The 21,502-nt window shown below is 41.3% G+C and overlaps 2 protein-coding genes across 6 annotated transcripts; one reads left to right on the top strand and one right to left on the bottom strand.

Moving 5' to 3' along the window:
- The first annotated feature begins 1,150 nt into the window (after window positions 1–1,150).
- On the top strand, window positions 1,151–8,244 carry gtpbp1 (GTP binding protein 1). Of its 2 annotated transcripts, XM_046415167.1 has the most exons (14): window positions 1,151–1,582; window positions 3,130–3,241; window positions 3,441–3,621; window positions 3,699–3,882; window positions 4,163–4,327; window positions 4,432–4,555; window positions 4,730–4,844; window positions 4,929–5,073; window positions 5,184–5,366; window positions 5,583–5,718; window positions 5,912–6,090; window positions 6,445–6,606; window positions 6,898–6,948; window positions 7,201–8,244. In XM_046415167.1, exons 1-14 carry the CDS (start codon window positions 1,388–1,390, stop codon window positions 7,315–7,317), a joined length of 2,049 nt encoding a protein of 682 aa, XP_046271123.1. In that variant the 5' UTR covers window positions 1,151–1,387; the 3' UTR covers window positions 7,318–8,244. The 2 variants fall into 2 exon arrangements, with proteins under 2 accessions (XP_046271123.1, XP_046271124.1); XM_046415168.1 differs by lacking the exon at window positions 6,898–6,948.
- Window positions 7,457–20,268, bottom strand: sgsm3 (small G protein signaling modulator 3). Of its 4 annotated transcripts, none has more exons than XM_046415165.1 (22): window positions 20,047–20,268; window positions 16,669–16,756; window positions 16,318–16,403; window positions 15,988–16,051; window positions 15,403–15,614; window positions 15,163–15,270; window positions 14,608–14,751; window positions 14,198–14,393; window positions 13,840–13,985; window positions 13,333–13,566; window positions 12,863–13,135; window positions 12,619–12,774; window positions 12,460–12,514; window positions 12,290–12,339; window positions 11,945–12,097; window positions 11,784–11,854; window positions 11,510–11,558; window positions 11,261–11,346; window positions 11,040–11,162; window positions 10,699–10,759; window positions 10,509–10,580; window positions 7,457–10,007 (listed from the first exon to the last, which is right to left on the bottom strand). In XM_046415165.1, exons 2-21 carry the CDS (start codon window positions 16,673–16,675, stop codon window positions 10,509–10,511), a joined length of 2,346 nt encoding a protein of 781 aa, XP_046271121.1. In that variant the 5' UTR covers window positions 16,676–16,756; window positions 20,047–20,268; the 3' UTR covers window positions 7,457–10,007. The 4 variants fall into 4 exon arrangements, with proteins under 4 accessions (XP_046271121.1, XP_046271120.1, XP_046271119.1 ...); XM_046415164.1 differs by lacking the exon at window positions 10,509–10,580 and adding an exon at window positions 18,408–18,473 and having other exon boundaries at window positions 20,047–20,266; XM_046415163.1 differs by lacking the exon at window positions 10,509–10,580 and having other exon boundaries at window positions 20,047–20,266.
- Between the last annotated feature and the right edge of the window lie 1,234 nt (window positions 20,269–21,502).

Below are 21,502 nucleotides of genomic sequence, written 5' to 3'. Positions count from 1 at the left end.
TAACACACAGACACACACTCTTTAGTGCAGAGTTTACAGATTTTGAAATATTTCTGTGTTCTGATTTCCCTTCAGTAGAAGTGTGGAAGTAAGGCCTACTTTTGCCTATACATATATATATATATACACTGTATATTGTGTCATTGTACTGCCTCTGTGAAGTTGCTACTGTTTATACTTGATGGTGCAGAGAAGCACAGCTGTTCCTTTCGACTGATTTATTTTTGGGGGTTTTGACCAGAATTATCAGTGTGGTGTTATGTCTGCTTTGATGCCATAGGTGGAGGTGGCAGATTACCTGAGTGTATTTAGAAACACAAGTTTTTATTGGCCTCTCATGGTCACAGTGAGGAACTGCAACACTGCATTGACTGGGGCCTGAACTGGTATTGTGCAATTTCACCTTAAAATATTTTCTGGAAACAGCATTTTCAGTCTTTGGATCCAAAGGTCATGTTTATCCAGCTCACAGACTTCACTCAGAGTAAGGCTGAACAAAATGGAGACTTAAATTAAATTGAAAAGAGGGGAGAGTAATAATAGACCATACATTGTAGGCACACTCTGAACATAGGTCTCAAGATTGAATCCCCCCACCCACAAACACACACACACACACACACACACACACACAGAGAGAGACATCACTCACAAGAAAGTTAAGGCATTTGTAGTAAACACGGTGCCTTTTGCACTGGCGGTGTCTACTGAGGATATCTCATCTAAAGTCTCTGAGATTAAATGAGATTGTCTCACAACCCTGGTCTGTGTGCAAGAATTCAGAACTTTTAGGTAAAATTTCTTCATTTGGGGTAAATAATCAGTCTTAAGAGTGATCATTCTGCTAAAGTATAGCTTATGTTTATCACAACACATTGAGTTACTGAATTGAATGAATTGTATTATTTACCCCAAACAGTATTACAGCACATTTGTTAGTATTGCGCCAACAGTAATACAGGGGTATTGCACTCAGGTTGCACCATTACACGATCATTATCAGTCCTGCTTGAACGAGGAAGTGTTGGTAATCATATGAACGACCCCCTCGCGGCTATTGGCCCGCGCCTAACATATTCGCAGGTCCTTAAACACCATTGGTTAATATAAAGTAAAGGGGCGTGTTTGTCCGCATCCTCCTTATTAATATTCATTACGTGTTGGCAGTTTTATTTTTAAATGGCTGGAACTGACGGTTTGTAAACAAGCAGCATGTTACTGTAACGTTAACAGAATTGATACTATACAGGTTGACTAAACTAATTTGTAGCTCAGCTTACTGACAGCTCGGGGTGTTCTGTCTAGTGTGTACGTATGTTTTGTTGCCAGCCGTCATCGCAGCAGCTTGGGACAGCTTGAAATTTATTACTGCAAGGCTGGCATAGAAATGGCATCAATAGCAGCGGCGCATGAGCCTGCCATAAGCACAGGCTCCATACCGCTGGCTGACGCTTTAGTCCCCGCAAGTATTTTTGCTCCGGATCGGGGAGGATGCGGAGACGACGCCGGGGACGAGTGCTTCGAGGACGGGGACATGTTAAATGGCGAGCCCGAGGACCATGGGGTTGACTTCACCAACAAGGTAAAGCTAGGCCCTAGTTGTTAAGGCGCTGCCAAGCTAACGTTAGCTGCTCCTGGGAATGAATGAATGAAACACATGACGTGTTTCTTGCATGTAGCTATGTAATTACCAAACACTGTAGGTTCTTTCGTGCAATAGCCACTGAGTATCCTTAGTAAATTATTCAGTTTTATACACGACTGACTTTCTGGTCCCGAGGGGTTGCTTTTGCTGACGTTAAATAAAATTGCTATTTGTGGCTAAAGCTAGCCCCCAGCGGATGCCTTAGCGCGTAATCTAACCTTAGTCCATCAGTCGAGGCACATTGCACCATATGGTGCCACGGCATATCTCTAGCTAAACATGTCACTTATCTGGTGACTCTTCAACTGACAAAAACAAGGAAGAGCCCCAAGAACGATTGCTCTCATAAAAAAAAAATCATAACATCGACTTGACATGTTGTCGTTATCCCAATACAAAAATTCCTTACAGGCTGATGGAAAATAGTCTCAGTCTGCAGACCTGTTTTGATTTATTGAAAGTTGCTATAAAATATTCTAGATTTACCAAAGAGTTTTACACTGATGTAAACCTGTCTGAGTGACGGCAATCAGGTTTGGGTCCGTAAGTGTCAAATTACAATGAGTGCACACTTCAGTGGTGTTGTATTCCTCATGAACATGTTGCAAAGGGTTGCATCAGTGAGGCTGTCCACCTTTGGCTCTTGTCAGTTTAATCTGTTTGTGTCAGCCTCTAATAAACTGTGTAGTATACTTAGATTTACTTCTGAAAATTATTATTCATGTGAAATCACACTTTGCACCTTTGGCCCAATGATATCAAAGCATTATATAATTCTGTGGCATCAGTTTACTTCAGGTACATGTAGGTCTTAACATATACTGCGATATTAATAACAGCATCATAACTATTTTTTTCAATCTTAAAACCAAAAAAGTCACAGCATACACCATTTACATGTAAGTAGTCCTCCTAATTGTGGGCATAATCTAAGGTGATAGGGTGATACAGTGGTTAACATTTGAAGGTCAAACTGCAAATTTTTGGTTTAATACGTAATAGAGGGTGAAACTGTATTTCACTTATGTTATTAACTTAAGCTTACTTGTAGTCAGTACTGTGAAGCAGTTTTGCTGTGGGACTGATAACAGAGCTTTTCAGGTCATCTATAAACACCTCAAGGTTTACATGTGAGCGCAGTACACATGAAAGATGTTTGAGGTGTTTCATGGGAAGAGGGACAGCTGGTGTGTTTCGAGAGCAGCTTTTGAACTTGCCATTCCCTGGAGGTTTGTGTTCTACTACATTTTGATTATGAGAGTCATCTGAAGGAAGAATGTACCAACTGATGTGTACTCCTCATATCTCCCGGCACCACCTTTTGAACAGCTGATGACCGTCGTTGACTGCAACACAGTGGATAAAAGAGTTTACTTTAATTATGCATCTGTTGTAGACCAAACTTCCAGCCAGGGTCATAACTCCAACAATACCCAATTTTCTCTCTGTTTCTTTCTTCACCTGTTCATGCATGAACCCAATAGCTGGCACTTGTTAGCCCAAATGGAGAGCAGTATGACTCGTTGCTCCGTCAGCTCCGGGACAGGATGGAAGAGGGATGTGGTGAGACCATCTATGTGGTTGGGATGGGCTCAGGTGAGAAAAATTCGAACTGTTCACGTGCTGTGGTCACTTAAACGGACTGTTTAAATTTAATTCCCTTTTTCTTCTTCCCTCCCATTTTAAGTCAGTCTGTGCCAAAACCTTTTAGAAGACACTTTGACATGTCCTTGGGTCTGCTTGTTAATTTGTGTAATTAGCTGTTGTTCTTCTTGCTCCTCCACCTCTGTTGTAGATGGTGGTGACTGGGGTCTGGATGAGAAGGATATGGAGGCCTCCGTAGCTACGGTGCACTCTATGTGTGAGCAGCTGGATGCTGACCTCATCCCGCTCCGGGAGCGCAATGAAGCTGCCGGTTTGGTGCGCGACTATCTGATCCGCCGGCGTGTGGGTGAGCTGGACTTCCTGGAGGTCAGGTGAGTGGTCATCGGTTAGAATGTTATGCCTTCCTTGTACAGTTTTGGTGACCTTTTGTTACTTCTCAATCCTTCAGGGTTGCAGTTGTGGGTAATGTGGATGCTGGTAAGAGTACTCTGCTGGGCGTGTTAACGCATGGAGAGCTGGACAATGGCAGGGGCTTTGCCCGCCAGAAGCTCTTCAGACACAAGCACGAGATGGAGAGTGGCAGGACCAGCAGTGTGGGCAACGATATCTTGGGGTTTGACCAGGAGGGACAGGTGAGGGGTGGAGAAGTGGCAGAGCAGGGAAGTCTAATGGCTCCCATGCTTCTGAAAGAATAGTTGTTGTTAAAGTGTCAGCAATTTTCATCATCAGAAACTGACAACAGCAAGGAAAGAGATGGAAATGTCAACTTTCTTACTATATAAGGGTGCAAGCTACATTCAACACATGGCACTGATAGGATGTTTTATATGACCTTGCTGAGAGGGGGCACATGGAGGTGGAGATAGTGTGAATACTCTGGCTATAACTCTGCCACTCTCTGTCTGCCCCCAGGTGGTGAACAAACCAGACAGTCATGGAGGAAGCCTGGACTGGACCAAAATCTGTGAGAAGTCGTCCAAGGTCATAACCTTCATAGACCTGGCTGGCCATGAGAAATACCTCAAGACCACTGTGTTTGGGATGACTGGACACCTGCCTGACTTCTGCATGCTCATGGTCTGAAGAGGGAAAATAGAAAATGTTTTATCATATATATATATATCTTCATTTCTTTGATTAAAATACAAACACATTTTTTCTTTGTATCCCGGCCTCACCAGGTGGGCAGTAACGCAGGTATCGTAGGGATGACCAAAGAGCACCTGGGTCTGGCCTTAGCCCTGAATGTGCCTGTGTTTGTAGTGGTAACCAAGATAGACATGTGTCCAGCCAACATCCTGCAAGGTCAGTCTTCTGGAGTCCCGTTCATAGCCATCCTCAACTATATTTCTCTCTTACATGTGAAAATACAACAATAGGAAGAGCTTTCTCAGTCACTGTGATGTTATTTTTTTCAGAAAAGTTTCAAAATTGTGTGTGCTGATGTGCTACAATTGTTGTGCTCTTTGCTCATGATAGAGACACTGAAGCTGCTGCAGAGGTTACTGAAGTCTCCTGGCTGTAGGAAGATCCCCGTCCTCGTACAGAACAAGGATGATGTCATAGTCACAGCTTCAAACTTCAGTTCAGAGAGGTGCTAAGTCTGTCCCAGACAGATTCAGATTCAGATTAAAAATGCTTCCATGTAACCTCTGTGGTGTGTGTTGTGTGTCCCCAGGATGTGCCCCATCTTTCAGATTTCCAACGTGACTGGAGAGAACATGGACCTGCTCAAGATGTTCCTCAATCTGCTCTCCTCCAGGACTTCCTACCGAGATGACCAGCCAGCTGAGTTTCAGATAGACGACACCTACTCTGTGCCGGTACTCTGACCAATGACAGACTCTAGTATCGTGCTACAAACCTCACATCACACAGAACAGTAGCTGTCGAATGCTATTAAAACCCCTGCTGTGCTGTGTTTATGTCTCAGGGAGTGGGAACAGTAGTATCAGGAACTACTTTACGTGGACTCATTCGCCTGAATGATACAATGCTACTGGGGCCGGACCCCTTAGGCAGCTTCATTCCCATTGCTGTCAAATCAATCCATCGCAAGAGAATGCCTGTGAAGGAGGTCAGAGGTGGCCAGACTGCCTCATTTGCTCTCAAAAAGGTAAAAACAAAAGCATTGGGGGGGGGGGGGGGGGTAGACTACATAGTTGTGTGTGTGTGTCAAGAGGTTTCTTCGATCTTTCTTATCACACCATTCTGCCACGTCTTCTTGAGAAATGATCCAGAGAAATGATAGTACACTATGCTGAAAAACAACTTTGCTCCTCTGTCTGTGTCCTCTGTTTTCTTTACCCCCATCAAACGGCTCTGTGTAAAGATCAAGCGTTCGTCCATAAGAAAAGGCATGGTGATGGTTTCTCCGAGGCTGTGTCCACAGGCCACTTGGGAGTTTGAGGCTGAGATCTTAGTGCTGCATCATCCCACTACGATATCCCCCAGATACCAGGCCATGGGTGGGTAACAACCTGGAAAAGTGTCAAGAAGTTGGAAATAAAGTGCATGTTCTTTGGAAGCATGTTTAAATGGTTATAAGTTTAAGTGGTACACAGTGATCACGTTTGATAGAAATAGGACTAGCATGCTGACCATTGGTGCTCTCAATGCTGAAACTCATTTTTCCATCATCTGTCCTCACCTATCACTCAGTCCACTGTGGCAGCATAAGGCAGACAGCCACCATCTTGTCAATGAACAGAGACTGCTTACGGACAGGGGACAAAGCTTCAGTCCACTTTCGCTTCATCAAAACCCCTGAGTACCTGCACTGTGACCAGAGACTGGTGTTCAGGGAGGGTCGTACCAAGGCTGTTGGTACCATCACCAAGGTTAGTGAGCCTTCTGGAGCATCAGAACTTATATTTACCCTGGGTTATGGTTAACATGATCAATACCAGAGGGCACAGTACTGATTCTTCCCTTTACTATAGTTAAATGGAATAATTTTACGGATGATATCTGTAATTTCTATCAAAGGAAATCTGTAAAGCTGAAGACCAGTTCCCACATGGTACAAACAGGCTTTTCAATTTCATTATTTGGACATGCATTGGTTTTAATTACTTTACTTACTTGTGAAACATACCTTCTCCTGAGGGAACTCCAGACTGTGACGTGTAGGATTTGCTGTTGTAATGCACTTTTTAAATCACAAGACTCAAATATTGACTCATTCTTTTCAGCTGTTGCAGTCCACCAATAATATGCCATCAAATTCCAAACCTCCACAAATCAAAATGCAGTCTACAAAGAAGGCACCCCTCCGAAAAGAGGACGGCACGACGGCAGCTGGTGAAGACGGCCCAACGATAGCACAGTCAGCTGGCCCGAATTCGACACAACCTGTGAGAATACAAGTGGATGAAAGATGTTACTTTACAAAGAGTTATTTAATGTGGTAGCAATCTTACCTTTCTTTGGATTTCCTGCCTCTTTCTACTTGCACTAAAACCGCTGCTCTTTTCTAACTTGTTAACTGCTGTGTCCTTCTCTTTCTTGTTTGCCTTGTTCCCCCACACCAATCAATATGCTCTGTTTTGATTTTGTCTTATTTCAAAACTTTTAACTGTCATGCCACATCACTTCTTTACATTCTTTGTTTCTCTCTACTTTGCTTGCGTGGCTGGCTTTCTAAGGGAGAGGGAGATGAAGACCCTCAAATAAAGGAGGGCAACAAAGAGAACAAGGTAAAATGGGTCAATTCAAAATTAACAACAGCATTGGAGACCTTGGACGGTGAGAAAATGTGTTTTCATTTAGCAAACTGGTTGAGTTCATAGCCTGGCAATCATGTTTCTAGATGCATTCTGAGTTAATGTTTTCTCGTCGTGTTTTTGTTTTATGGCTGCCTAATACCACTTGCAATATTAAATACATCAAATGCACATGTGAGTTTGGAGGAGCCTTACTGAGTGTTTTTGTTCCTTTCCTCCTTGCAGCCAAAGTCTGGGGGAGGTGGAAGGAGAAGGGGTGGCCAGAGGCACAAAGGAAAAGGCCAGAACATCAGCGCCAACTCCACAGCAGCTCCCTCCTCGTCAGGAATAGGAAGCTGCTGAGCTGCCTTCTTGTCCCGTTTATCTCCCTCTCTGCTTTCACTCCACCAAGTGTCTTCATTCCACAAACCATGTTTGGAGCAAGACACTTCACTCTTATTACGCCTTGCCTTTTTTACACCAGTCCTACAGTTGTTTTTTCTTAAAGGGAACACAAAGGGATATACCCTTTATAGATTTTAATGTCAGCTGCCTTTACTATTTTAAATGGTTTGGCTGATGAAAGTCGGTGTGATTTTGAGGTTGGCCTCATTCAGGATGATGTTTAACTGTATCTGTATTTCATGCGTCTATAAAATCTACAATTCAGTCTTCTGGCTCAATGCCAGTGGCAGGGAAAGAGGCTAAACCCAAAACAAGGGTCCAATACCACTATGAGCAGCTACAAATGAAAGTCCCCCATACATTCCCTGTGTACTTGCAATGAAAAACATTTACTGTACTATTTATACTGCGTATGTAAACTAGCTGTTAGTTGTGCTCTGATTGGGAAGATGCCATTGTACAAAATGTATGCAAATCATAAATGGATGTAGCAGAGGACACATAGTGATTTCCAGTTCTGGATATATTGAAAATATAAGCTGTTGCATTTTATAACTGTCAGTTATTTATTTGGCATACATGCAGAACATAGAGTCTTGGATGGTCTTATATCTTTCAGCCTGTTCTCACTTGCACTCTTAGATTCAGTAGTATCATGTTTCCACGGTCAGTCAGTCATGATTATAACCCTTATTCCAATAGTGTTAGTACAAACAAATACATCACATAATCCTATCACTCAACATTTGCTCATGATTTTAAGACATGCAGTACTTGCAGTGCTACTTGTGACTCTGGTACCCCATGCTTTATGGCCTGTTGCTGTTGTGACATTTTGAACACACTTTCTTGCTAAAACCGACCATTAATAAACAAGCTTTACTGAACTTTTTAGCATCTTTTTTCCCGTTGGCTTTCCTCATTACATAATAAAATACTGTGCAATTTATTTATTAGTGAGTAAGTATATTTGAATGGGTTTTCAGTTTGTTTATCATGTTCTTTTTCTTCAATATACTGGAAGTTATTTAAGCCAAGCAGTGTTGTGTGCTCACACTCCTATCAGTTCCACAGAACGAAATTGGAGAGTGGCAACCAGTGGCTGGATTATCTTTGAGAAGACACTAGACAGAAAAATATTGTGGTGTATTTTGATTGTAAATCAAAACAATATAATGCCATTTATACAGGCTACAATAGCTACAATCATGTAAAACAAGAAGTTGATTGTGCTTTCTGCAGGTGAGAAAGTTAAATATAAGTCTTAAAAAATTCTCAACTGAAATTATACAACAGTTTCAACTTAACACATGCAAGATGTAATGAGCTTGGCAGGAATAGCAACTAAAACAAGATTTTTGCAAAGACTATCCTGATAAAACTTAAACTTAATTTGCATTAACGAAAAAAAAAAAATCCTGTGCTTTGCAAAATACTCAAACAAATTCAGTTTGGTCAACATACCAACCTTCATCCCCATATTCAAGCCACCTCAATCAACAAAGATTAACAGAATAAACAAACAGAATAACAAAATAAACAAACATCTTCCTCTTTTCTAATTTATATGGAGTTTCAGGTCAGAACTAGTAGTCAGTTTGCAAATCAGTGTGTCCACTAAGACTGATAAAGTCTGATGTTGAACTGCTTTAACTTGCAAGGGCACATTCAGTTACAAGCAACAGTTGTGTTTACTTTATATACAAAAAAACATTATAAATTAAATGTAACATTTATTTCACTGTGGATTGTAACACAAAAAGTACTTATTCGCTCGATTATGTCATACAAGAGCCAACTGTTCACTACCACTGTTAAGGTAGCACACATACCCACAGTCCTGTATTACAATTTGAAAAGGCTTTGCGCGGCATGTGCAACATTAGTATTTCATTAAATATTCTGGGAAATTATGATACGAAGGTAAGCATTTCTCTTTGGAACTTCACAGCTCCATTTTAAGGAATGTACTATTTTGGCCTTAACATTTGGGTATTTACAGGCTAATGCAGAATTTGAGACCATGCTAAAAGGTCCAGTGTTTGCCGTGGTGATGACTGGTGGCTGTATTTTACACACACCAATGTGAGAGAACAGACCGTACAGCTCACTGTGGCACAAAAAAATACACTCAGTTAGCTATGAAAAGCTGAATCGCAGAGCAGTGAGTACTGAAGACAGACACACTGAGTGCTGATTTCCCATAGGTAAAGACTATTCTGCACCACAGGAGCGTTTTACTTGTGCATAAAGTTTTCACTGTGTAGTGCAACCTCGTACACAGGGGGTCTGAATTAAAATAAAGTATGCACCTTAATGCACACATGCTTCAGCACACACATGGTGAAAGACCTTTATGACTCAGAATGATTATCAGGGTGTCACCACCGTCCAGCGCCGAAAGGTGATGTCACAAATATGGTCTGTAAAATAGTCACCTACTGTAGCAGATGACTGCGTCTAATTTACAGTCTGTAAGAAACAAGTGAAGAGCGACATCAAATTCACACAGACACACAGGAAAGGATAGAATTCAGCCATTTTTTTTTCATTTTTTGCTGTGTTCAGCCATCAATGTCCCAGCTGAAGAGATGATGTTTCACCAACATGTCCTGCACTCCTTCTTTCAGTGGTCTCTGTTCCTTCTCCTGGGGGGAAAAAAAAGAGAATGTGGAAAGCTTTCTACTAAAGACAAAAGCAACACTACACAAGACTGTGCAGTTCCATTACACGCAAAAAACTTGTTGACATGACTGACTGAAGTCTGGCTTGAGGTGCTTTACAATTTGAACATAAAGAGAACAACAGGCTTTTGCCAAAGGATGACTACTGAAGCCACTATGCCTACCAAAGAGCGGGTAAATGTTGATTAACATTTGTAACCTGATGAACCTAAAGGCAGTGGAAAATAATAATCAAAAGTACTATGGGCATAAGCAACTTGAAGCAAGGTGTAGCTGCAACAGAGTTAATCGCATTCCTCATTTGACCTCACTTTGAAATGATTAAATAAAAAGGTGTGTAGGTTTTGGTGAAGAAGACAAATACATATTAGGCTGACTTTGTAACAAGGTAACAATCTTGAAACAGCAGATAAGTAAACTAATGACTAAACTACGGCATCTACAGTCTCATATGTGACATGTTACCTAGAGGTCCCAACTAAAGAGGTGATGCTGAATCAGCACATCCATAGCTTCTGCTTTCAGAACAGCCAATTTCTGAAACATAAAGTCAGCATGTTTTTCCTCCCCTGACTAGCGCTATGTGGTCTCTGAATAGTAAGACTTGCTTACTGCTGCACTATAAGGGGATACTGTGATAATCTGCTTGGCTCACCTCTTTCTTGTCAGGTAATTCACAATCTTGGGACAAGCTGAAGGCAAACTTTGATAAGACCCTGAGAAGACAACAACAGTATACTGATCATTATTTGTGTCGCTGGTCAGATCAGCTGTCCATATTTACACACAACTTACCTTTCGTGCAATTTTTGCTCTTAAAACATTTTAATTTAATTTTAAGTGATATTTTCAAACGATTCCATAACTGTATGTATGGTAAATGTATAAGCTAGTAAGTGGATAAGACACAGTACATTAAAGCCAACTTCAGGAATTCAGCACCGAGTTTGTAAGCAGCCTGTCTTGTTTAACTATTACCAGTAAACTGTTTCTTACCTGAGCTCACACTTGATCTGTACCCATCCAGGACTGCGAAGGAATGACCATGGGTGATACCATTTTTCTACAGCAGCCATGCTGGAGCACAACACCTCCAGCCACAGGTGCAGCACCTGCTCACTGGTGGGACAGAGACATGTTAAAATACTTTGTATAGAGAGAATGTGATGATTTCAATTGTGTGTGTGTGTGTGTGTGTGTCAGACTTGAAAGCTCACTTGAGACCGACGCAGACAAGAGACCTGAACTTGATATCCATCTGAGCGTGTGCTACGTCGTGGGTCATGTTGACTGACTGCACTGCCTGGTAAGAAAACACAGAGGGCGCTCATGTAACTCCTAATAACATTCATTCCTACATACTGGATTTAAGAATTAAGAGAATTAAAAATTACAAACATTAGGCCTGACTGAGCCCACACAGCTGGATCCCAGTCTGTTATTATATTAATTAAATGCTTACTTACTCTGTATAGCAGCTCCTCCGGTGTTAGTACCTTCCCATCTTCATCTAACCTGGTAAATACCAAAAGAGAATGAGCTGTTAGTAGCTTACAACGCAGACTTAAGGCATCCAGTAAGTGATGTAGACCTCAAAATGCCAATGTGAAATTTATTCATTCATTTATTTTTATGATTTGTTGTTTTTGCTTCCACAGATTATAACGCAGACACCCATGTTGTGCCCTCATGTTATCAGCGGGTTTGACAAAACAAATGAAAACACAATGACTGTTATACCTGTAGGTTTTACACAGCACCAGTCTGGAGTAGACAGAGTTGAAGTCCCTCTCTACCTCCCTACTGGCCGCCTGAGAGAAAAGCAGATTAATGGTGAATCTGATATAAGAACTGTGTGCACAATGATGCCATTTGGAATAATAATAAAAAAAATCTGCTACCTCTTCTATGAATAACCAAGGATGACAAGGTCCTCCCAGAATAGATGGTTTCTTGAGACCATGCTGAAATATGGCCTTCAGGGCCGGACAAAGTGTGCCCCTGACTAGGTCTGTCACTGCCTCTGTCACAGAGTCATCGCCTGCTAATGAGTACTGGGGACAGACACAAAAGCAACAATCACTGTTTAAAACACTATGAATTCATAATCAGGACAGTGGAAGGGGAATGTGAGGAGACAAAGACAAAAACTGACAAAAATCATATGTATATTAAATATTTAAGGAAATAAAAGTCATCATAAAAAACGTCTGTTTTATTAAGCTGAGGATGATCTGCTTCAATACCTCTTTGCTTCTTTCATCTAGTATCTCCACAAACTTAGCCGGAAACCAACCTGTTACAGAAAGCCACAGAAAATGCACGTCAAATGAGGTGCAAGAAAAACAACAGAGAAAAATGAATTATCAAGATAAAACAGTGGGTCTTAAAGACTGAGTGTGATGAAAGCACAGACCTCTAAGGCCATTGAGCTCTCCAACCCAACAGTGTTCATCCTTCTGTGAGACAATCTATAAAAGAGGAATCAGAGATAAGGGGATATGTAGCATAGTGTGGCAGCAGAGAACCAGTGTTTTGTTTGTTTACTTGCTTTTCAGTGTCAGTCATGACTCACAGTGATGATATCATTCTTCCTGAAGCCAAGTTCATCGTCATCGTGTCGCTCGAAGTCCAGCAAAGCCTTTGCTCGTCTCCGCCGGTTGCGAGACACCACAAGAAAATTTTCATGATCTCGCTGGTGGCTTTCCATGGAGTAGTCAGGAGTCAGGTCCTAGAGAGACAAGATGGGAGAAGTCAGGTCAAAATGCAGACAAAACAGATGGTGTTATAGTATGACATGGCTGAAAATGAAAGAATACCTCTCTAAATGCTCTTTTTATTTTGGCCGATTCATAGTCCACATCAGGACAAAAACCACACTGTTCTTGTGCTGCATTATGTGAACTCACAGTGTTGGAGTGATGAGGGTCCAGACAGTGGAAGTGCTCTGCAGTGCGGGCAATGGCCTCTCGCAGGGCTGCCACCAGCTCTGTCTGCTTAATGTTCTTGGACTTCAAGGCCTCAGCCTCATCTTCCCCAAACAACAGGGAGCTCAGGGTGGACTTCCTGCGCAGGGACTGTCTCCTCACCACCTGCACATATACAATGGTAGGATAAATCAATTGTTTATTGCATTTGTTTTTGAATAATAAGGACAAATCATCACACACACACACACACACACACACACACACACACACACACACAGACACTCCTTAATCCTAAGCAAAAAAAAGATATTTCAGTACACACACAGTACACAAACTTTGCAAAAAATACAGTGACTGACCTTGTTAAGATTGCTGTTGAGCGTTGTGTTGTTTCCGTTGTTGAGCTGCGTCTGTTCATTTAAGATGTAGGCTAGATGCTTATGTCTGTGGGCTTCCAGTGTTTCCTGGGATAATGTCCCTGCTAGCCTCATAGCTTCCCCAAGAACTGCAGGCCCATCTCTCAACTGGCTTGGCAAGTCTGACAGAGTGTTGAAAATAGACGCAGAGTTCTCCGATGATACAAGCTCCTCCTCCTGGGGTCGGTAAGTAAATTACACAAGGATTAACACTAGCAACTACAGTTTTTGTCTGCAGTAGGACTGGCCGGTGAATAGCTGGTGCAGGATAGCTTTTAGCTGTAGCAGTGCACAATGTCTGTTGGCATTAATTGCGGTAACAATGAACATCATTATATTCTGTTCAAGAAAATCAAAATGCCAATACAATATACAATACAATACAATAATCATCTCTGTACAAAGTAAACTGTATCTGTGAGTCACTAATAGGTAATGTAGTGCAAATACCTTGATTTTGAGCATGCCCAGTGTGACCTGGAAAAGAACCAATGAGCCCTGGTAGAAGAGCAGATCCCATATCCTAAGAAGCAAGCGGATGTCCACCACACTGGCAAATGATGTCAGGAACCAATGAAGTGTGATCAGCGACAACTCTGGATGTATAAGAAGCATAAGAAAAAAGGGGTTACATACTGTATACAGTTTATACTCATTTGACACGTTAACTGGTTGGGAATTCACCAGCAGAATTTGTCAGTTTTATGTTACAAATCTTTTTATTAATGCACGGCAGTAGACAGAAGGTGGTAGCTAATCCAATGATCACCGAATGCTCATGTTGCCTCTCTGACCCATACATACTCACCTATGTCATGTTCCTGCAGGAGGCGGTCAAGGGCAGGCAGGTACTGAACAATGAGCTGGCGGAGAACCCTCTGGTCCGTTTGGACACCCAACAGAGTGGAGGAGAAGTAGGATGGAGGAAGGAGGTCTTCAATCAGGGCACACATCATCCAGAGCACATCTTCCTCTTCAAGAAAAAGCAGCAGACAGGAAACCACCTGAGAGGGATCAAGACATGGGTGTGGGGAAGAAACAAAAGCAGCAATGAAGATCAGAAAAGGTAATGAGAAAGAAAAGAGCAAAATGGATGATGTAAATCTGACGATTTGTGTGTGTGTGTGTGTGTATGTGGGCATTTACATATGTGCTCAGTCAGCTGACTGGATCAATGTACATCTCTGTGGTTACAGCAGGTTCAATATGTGTTCTCACCATGCCAGTGCCCTGGCAGTACCCAATGTCTGGGTAGAGCCAGGCCAGGCTCCTCAGTACCCGTCTCAGCCTCGGCACTCCAACACTGGTCAAACTACTGAAACACGCATTGGTTGGCATAGTCCGTAACAGGTCCTTCTCTATCTGGAGACAGAGGTTAACAAGGAACAATCCAATCATGATTACAACGAGCAGCAGGAGAGACTGGACCTCAAATTCATCTTTGTTAAAATGAGGACCTTGTTATCTATTTTAATTAACTGTGACTCAAAGTTATCTCTGACTCTTAAGCACAACCTGTGAACCATAATGGCAGTGCTTGATTCATCACCTACTTTATCAGTCTATTCACCTGTGTCCTAGTGAGGAAATAAATTACTGGTGATTAACGGCTATGCACTATACAATACATAAATATGGCAATGAAGATTCTTTATTTCCTTTAGATATTTTGTTCCAGATATTAGCCAATTAATAATTATTGATGCATGTTCACAAGAAGTACTATACTATACACTATATAGTGTTTACATCTACAATAGTGAGGAATTTTACCTGTTTAGCTGTGGTGGTGTCATCATTGGAACTGTTCTTAATGATCTCTCTGTAAGAGATCTCTGAGGTTCTCTTCTTCTGCAGTGCTCCAGACAAACGCATCCATAGCTAACAGACAAAACATCTGAAACTCATGAAACCTGTATTTTTTTTGTTTTAGCTATGCTGATAAACTAATAAATGTAAAAACTGAAAAGTTTTTTTCAGAAACGAGTTATCTCAGGCAAAAAGTCTACTTACCTGTGGCCTCATGCTGTGAGGTATGCCACCTAGCACCAGGGAACGGAGACGGTCAGAGCGTGGGAGGATGGGATCAATGAGCTCCCAGGTCAGGTCACCCACTGTGTGGTTGTGAGTGAACTCCAAGTGGGCTTGCCAGCGCAAACGCTGCTGGGGGTCTTCACGGTGGGGTGAGCCTTCGGTGCCCAGCCAGGACCTGGATTTCCCACCATCTGAGTGAAAAGAGTGTAATATATCATGGTTACGCAGTGTTTGTACTCTCTCTAACCACAATACTAGCATTAATATGCACCTTGACACGTGTTGAATGCAGGAGGCTACAATATTGATATATTGAATATTGATAGTAATGTAATCAAGTGTGATAGAGAGGTGGAAATAAAGGGAAAGAACATCGGGAGGTGTCTGAGGGGCAAAAGAGCTACTGAGTTAGTCATAACCCTGAGATTCTGACCTAATATTTCCCTTTTATATTTCTTGACTGATATTCAGGAATTTTATCAGTGTGGGAAAAATGGAGTGAGTAGAGAAGAAACTGGTGTATGTGTATATGCGCGCATCTGTCCGTGTAAGTAAAGGCATTACCTTCAGTGTCCACTTTGAAGCCAAACTCATCATACTGGAGTTCAGGCTGTTCTGCTGGATCTTTCTAAAGACACAAACAACCAACATGCATTTCATTGGTACAGAAAAGGTGACTGTGAAACACTCTGCCAGAGCAGTTTTTCTGAGCATTTCAACTTGAGTAAATAGTGGAGACACTGGTGTAACTTGAGGACAAAGTTTCTGCCATGTTGGTTACAAAAGGATTTTTTTTCTCATTACTAAATACTGTTGTCATTATCCAATCATTGTCATCAAAACCACAGACATACTTGTGAAGTTTGCACACAACATATGAAGTCACATCCTCACCTGATGATACTTGGCCAAAATGTCCTGGGGCCACATGCTTGGGGTGAGAGCAGAGAATGGCCCACCAGGGGCTGGTGTATAGGTACCTAAAACAAAGACAGAAACTGTACTTAAAATAAACTACGATACATGCTATCAGGGAAGTTTGAGAATAACAAAGTAGTTGAAACCACAACTGAAAATCAAAATATATCCAAACTAATGAGGAAAGCAACCATTCCTCTTATAAAACGTGATCCAGAAATTCTGAAGACAAAAATGTCTCACAGACAAAGAGAAATAAACAAAACCACTTTTCAAATCATCCATATTTCACATTTATGTTGAAAACCAAATTCCTAAAATCCTTACCTGACATATTGATGGTAGTAGAGTGAATAGCTTTTTATATGCAAACACCACAGTCACTCTGGAGAAAGTTCAACAGCTAGCACTCACTCTGTAAAAAGGACAAAGAGAGGAAGAGAAATGGTTAGTGGGTCAATTTTAGGATCGTCCTACCTGCAAGAGAAAGCATCCTGGACAAAGACACTGAACTCCAAAGTGCTTCAGATGTCAGTGCTCAGTGGGTTTGAAGTTGAATGTGAGACACTTATAGCACCACTCTTGTTGTAAAAGTTTTTTATAACTGCAATTAAGTCCATCAGTCTACTTTCCCTGTCATTGTTTTCAGCTTATTACAGTATATCTTTGTCGCTTTACAAAAAAATGATGCAAGTACCTTAACGATCCTGTAACAAAGCAAAGTTCCTTTTTCAAGCATTACTGAAGGAAGAGGTTCTGCAGTGCAGTACAGAACAGTAAGTGAGAGAGGAAGAGAAAGAAGGCATTCTGGTCTCTTCTCAAAGCCATATGACTGCTGCACTTACCAGAGGCTAATTACTTCCCTTTGTGTGTGTGTGTGTGTGTGTGTGTGTGTGTGTGTGTGTGTGTGTGTGTACACACACTATTTTGAGACAGAACATTTCCTGGAGAAAACAAGACAAATGAGGAAATGTTCCTTGAGAACAAAACTGCAAATTCAAAGAGACTACTTACTAGTGATACTGTCACAATTGGATTTGACTTTCGATTTCAAAGCCACGACCTGATTTTCAATTTAAACATTTTGATACAGCATTGAAAAATCCAGAGTTAAAAAATATCAGCAGCAACCAAGGTCAAAGGTGAAATAACAGAGCTCTGAGTAAATTTCAAGCAATGCACCACACCAACGATACACACAATAATATTCCATCAGTACTGATCTATCTGCATCTATCTATTTACAAAGAACTAATAAAATGGAACTTGGAAACCCAAGTGTGCCTAGATTCCCTCCCAAGGCCAAGATTCTTCATGAATTAAGGGGGAGCTGAGGAGGGGGTTTGGATAATTATAACTATCCTGAGACGGGCTACTGTTTGGAATGTAAGCATTGATAAACCACACAAAAACATACACAAGGCAGACACAACAACCATAACCTGCAAAAGAGGCTCACAAGCATGCAAACCCCCTGCCAGAATGATTCATTCCAGCAGCAGGCTTGCGGCATCCGAAGAGGGATTTAGGACTTAAGAGAGATGAGAAATCAATTTGAGGTTTGGAGGGTGGCCAAGTACTTTCAGGCTAGCTCTGTGTGTTGCTCAGGGAGCACTGGGATTTTGAAGCTGCTCCCTTACAAGAACACTGACAGTTTAATCACCTACCAAGAAAACCAACACAACTGAAAGACCTACTGCAAACTGTTGCAGATACTGACATCTAACTCTACTGCAGAAGGAAACAAAATTTGAACATGAAGCTATGATTTGTTGATGAATCGATTCACCATTCAACATAGGGTATAATCATCAACTGTTTAAGTCATTTTTTTAAAATTAAAAATACCACTTGCAGGTTAGTCAAATGTGAGGATGTCCTACTTTTCGAAATTTCCAATATCAGTATTTACATCAATGTACAGTATCACCTGTGAATCAGTTAAAAAATAAATGATTTTATATACGGTATATCATTTTTTTCATATGTATGTGACTCCTTTAATATGGCAAATTTTCTCAAAAATCATAAAAACAAAATATGCCATGTCACAAAACAATCCAAACCTTTGTTTCCGGCTTTCCCGCAATGGTCAAACACGAGCTGAGAAACTGCAGGGAGAGCAACCACTTCTGCAGGGATAAGTCAACAATCATCACTGGCGGTGAAACAAACTGAGGGTACAGTAAAAGCCTATCAACTGGAAAAACCTAATGGAAGACCTACGTCCACTTGTTACAGTTATTGCCGTCAACTACATGGAAGCACATTCTCTGGTACAATAATCTAGTTACAGTCAGGATGAAACACAGTGAAAACATCAAAACACTTCTGATGCTTAGCAGAAGACCTGTCTGGGTGTATATTAATATTGATACAGATCCAGTCAGTTTTTTCCCCATATTAATCTGAACACAAGAAAATCTTTTACTGAGGCGTGGCTGGGCTCACCTGTGTTTGCACACACCAGTCAACACCCTGCTGCAAGCTAAGCAAGTAGTAACATCCTGCTACACAGATTGGGCAAGTGTTTGTGTGTTTGTGTGTGTGTGTGTGTGTGTGTGAATGGCGACACTCTTCCTCTTACAAGTGGGGAGAAAATTCTGATTTTTTTTTTTTTACCTAACTCTTAAGTGTGTTTTTCTGTCGGCCTGCCCATGCCCTCCACCCACCACTTCCTGAACAACTTCTCCAATTATTCTTCACAGCAAATACAATAGTGGTGACTCAGGTTCCCTTCTTGTGAACACAGCTATGTATGGGAGACAATTAACTGCCTCATGCTCTGAGGTTATTATTTTTATTCTAAGGCGGAATAATGACAGACAGAGTTCTTCATTCTCTTAAGCAGGTCATTGTCTTTTCCTCTCACTCTCTTTCATACACACACACATTTATGCGTCACATATATGTATTCACAGTCCCAGTTACACACAGAGAAACGTGCCACTGTAGTGAACAGGAACAATTTCCTTTAGACATTGGGGAAACCCATGCAAATCAACCTGTTGCAAGGCAAAGGAGCATCATAACATCAATTCCGTCTCATGATAACCAAAGATTTACTTGTAACCAGCAATTAGACAATAAATTACCTATAGCAACAAGTGATCCGTCACCCACATTTTGTGTTTTTAGTTAGAGAACACGGAGCATAGCAGTACGTTTAAAGACAAACACGGCAGCATTCATCAGCTTTAAAGGGGCTACCGTTAAACGAGTCAGATGACCAGGATTTGGAAAAGCTAACGTTATGCTAGCATCGTTTATTAGACTCAAGCGTGATAAAACAAAATATCACTTGAGATCTTATTAAAGTTCTGGATATTTGCATGCAAATGTGTATATACCACGTGAAGATCCGACATAAATCTTAATGTTCAATATTTGCTCAATTAACGTTACGTCAACCTCCAAGCTGACGTCAGGTCCAAGTAAAAAGACTACAAAATGAGTAATACTAAATTTTTAAATGCTAACTTATTTGGCGGAATGCAGTTACATTTACGTACAGATTTTACTACACAAAATGTGCAATCTGATGCACACGCTATGCACACGAATTTATGGAACTCCTAACGTCCGTCTCATACACTACTGTAACGTATTAACTCAGTTGTCAGCTGTTAGCCATTCATGCTACCTTTCGCCTTTAGCTAACAGTGACATAAAACGGTGGACCAATAGTCTGCTCGCATAACTTACCGTGACATTTCTCGACTTAAAGCACAAGGTTATGTACTGAGGCAGACGTGTCTTCTTTCGGTGGAAAAGGGAGGACACCATATGCTATGCCATCTTTCGCCCGATATTTTCATTTCCCTACGCTTTGCACCTGCTAGCGACGTGTAGCTGCTTTGTATCCTTACACCATTTTCTTCCTTTCCATCCTGAGAAGTAGTTCCAGATCCCGGAACTATAGCTCTTACTGAAGATATCCTTCCGCAGAGGAATGGATGACGTAGGCACACGACGTTTTGTTCCATTCATTCATTAGTTTCGTTCTCGTTGCGTTCATCCGTTTTTGCACACGAATCAAGCAGTCACGATTCACAACAGTACTTATCGTAATGTCAGATGAAACAGGAGCACCATCAGACACTTAATCGCAAACGAAACGGCTGATCACCAAAGTCCACGTTGATGTTTATTGTCTGGTTATTGTGAATGTCTCATCTGCCCTTTTAAACATGTGTCATTAGCAAAAGAGCTAAATGCAAAATGCAAAATTAAACACGTGGTAAATTACTGTTTTGTTTGGTGAAATGAATTACTGGCTTGCAGTCCAGTTGTCACGGCTTTAATAACTTTGAAACTGACCTGAAACTGTTTCATTGACGATTTACGTTAGAACATAGTGCTATTGCACGATTACTCCACAAGATGGCTCTAGTGCAATGAGTACACAAGCTGTTCTCACAATGGTACAGTCATCATAACTATACCACTGAAAAGTAAGACATTACAGCATACTGTTCTTTTTATTACAGCCTCCAAGCCTCCATCTCCCATAAACCCACCAACCCATTTTTCCCCCGACCACAAACACACACCTCATATTAGTACAAATTGGCCTTTAGGGGACAATAATCTGTCAACTTCTTTAGTTAGTGGAATTCAGGCTTAACTGGCATCAGAAGAAAATGATAAGCTCTTAACTGGGAGATGATTCATGCATGACGGGAGCAAGTGCTTTTATGTTGGAGCTGAAAATTTTGCACGAGAGACTACATAAATCCCCCCCAAAAAAAATATATATATATAAAGGGAAAATAACGAGACTGTGTATGAAAACACATGTTGCATTGCCTCCTTTCTGAGGCACCAATTATCTCCTTGCTTATTAGACTTACACATCAGTTCATTACTCATTTCCTCCACTGAATTTCCTCTATGCTATCTTCTTTTGCCACTGACTCATACAGTGAAAAGTTAGTCTGTCCTTTCCCACAAAATCTCTTTCACCTCACATATCCTTCCCTCAGTCTCTCTCTTCCCCTAACCCCTTTTTGTTTTGCCTCTGCCCTGTGACACGTCAGTATGCCACTCTTCTGTTCATTCTAACCCTCTTGCATTGCTTGCATGCTCAGTTTGCTGCACCATGCCAGAGTGAGTCACATCATTAAAAAATGCTGCAGCCTAAAGCCGACCTTGCCCACAG

Source organism: Scatophagus argus, chromosome 16 (assembly GCF_020382885.2).
Source record: "Scatophagus argus isolate fScaArg1 chromosome 16, fScaArg1.pri, whole genome shotgun sequence".
NCBI lineage: Eukaryota > Metazoa > Chordata > Actinopteri > Scatophagidae > Scatophagus > Scatophagus argus.
This window is presented reverse-complemented; position numbering and strand designations above follow the sequence as displayed.

What these genes read in the sequence shown, in the direction of transcription:
- gtpbp1 (XM_046415167.1), top strand. Translation starts at nt 1,388, where the DNA reads ATGGCATCAATAGCAGCGGCGCATGAGCCTGCCATAAGCACAGGCTCC. An exon ending in CTGGACTTCCTGGAGGTCAG is followed by an intron (nt 3,622 to 3,698) that starts GTGAGTGGTCAT and finishes TCAATCCTTCAG; the next exon opens with GGTTGCAGTTGTGGGTAATG. An exon ending in GCCCGAATTCGACACAACCT is followed by an intron (nt 6,607 to 6,897) that starts GTGAGAATACAA and finishes TGGCTTTCTAAG; the next exon opens with GGAGAGGGAGATGAAGACCC.
- sgsm3 (XM_046415164.1), bottom strand. An exon ending in CCTGCAGGAACATGACATAG is followed by an intron (nt 13,986 to 14,197) that starts GTGAGTATGTAT and finishes TTATACATCCAG; the next exon opens with AGTTGTCGCTGATCACACTT. An exon ending in AGAGCTCAATGGCCTTAGAG is followed by an intron (nt 12,340 to 12,459) that starts GTCTGTGCTTTC and finishes TTTCTGTAACAG; the next exon opens with GTTGGTTTCCGGCTAAGTTT.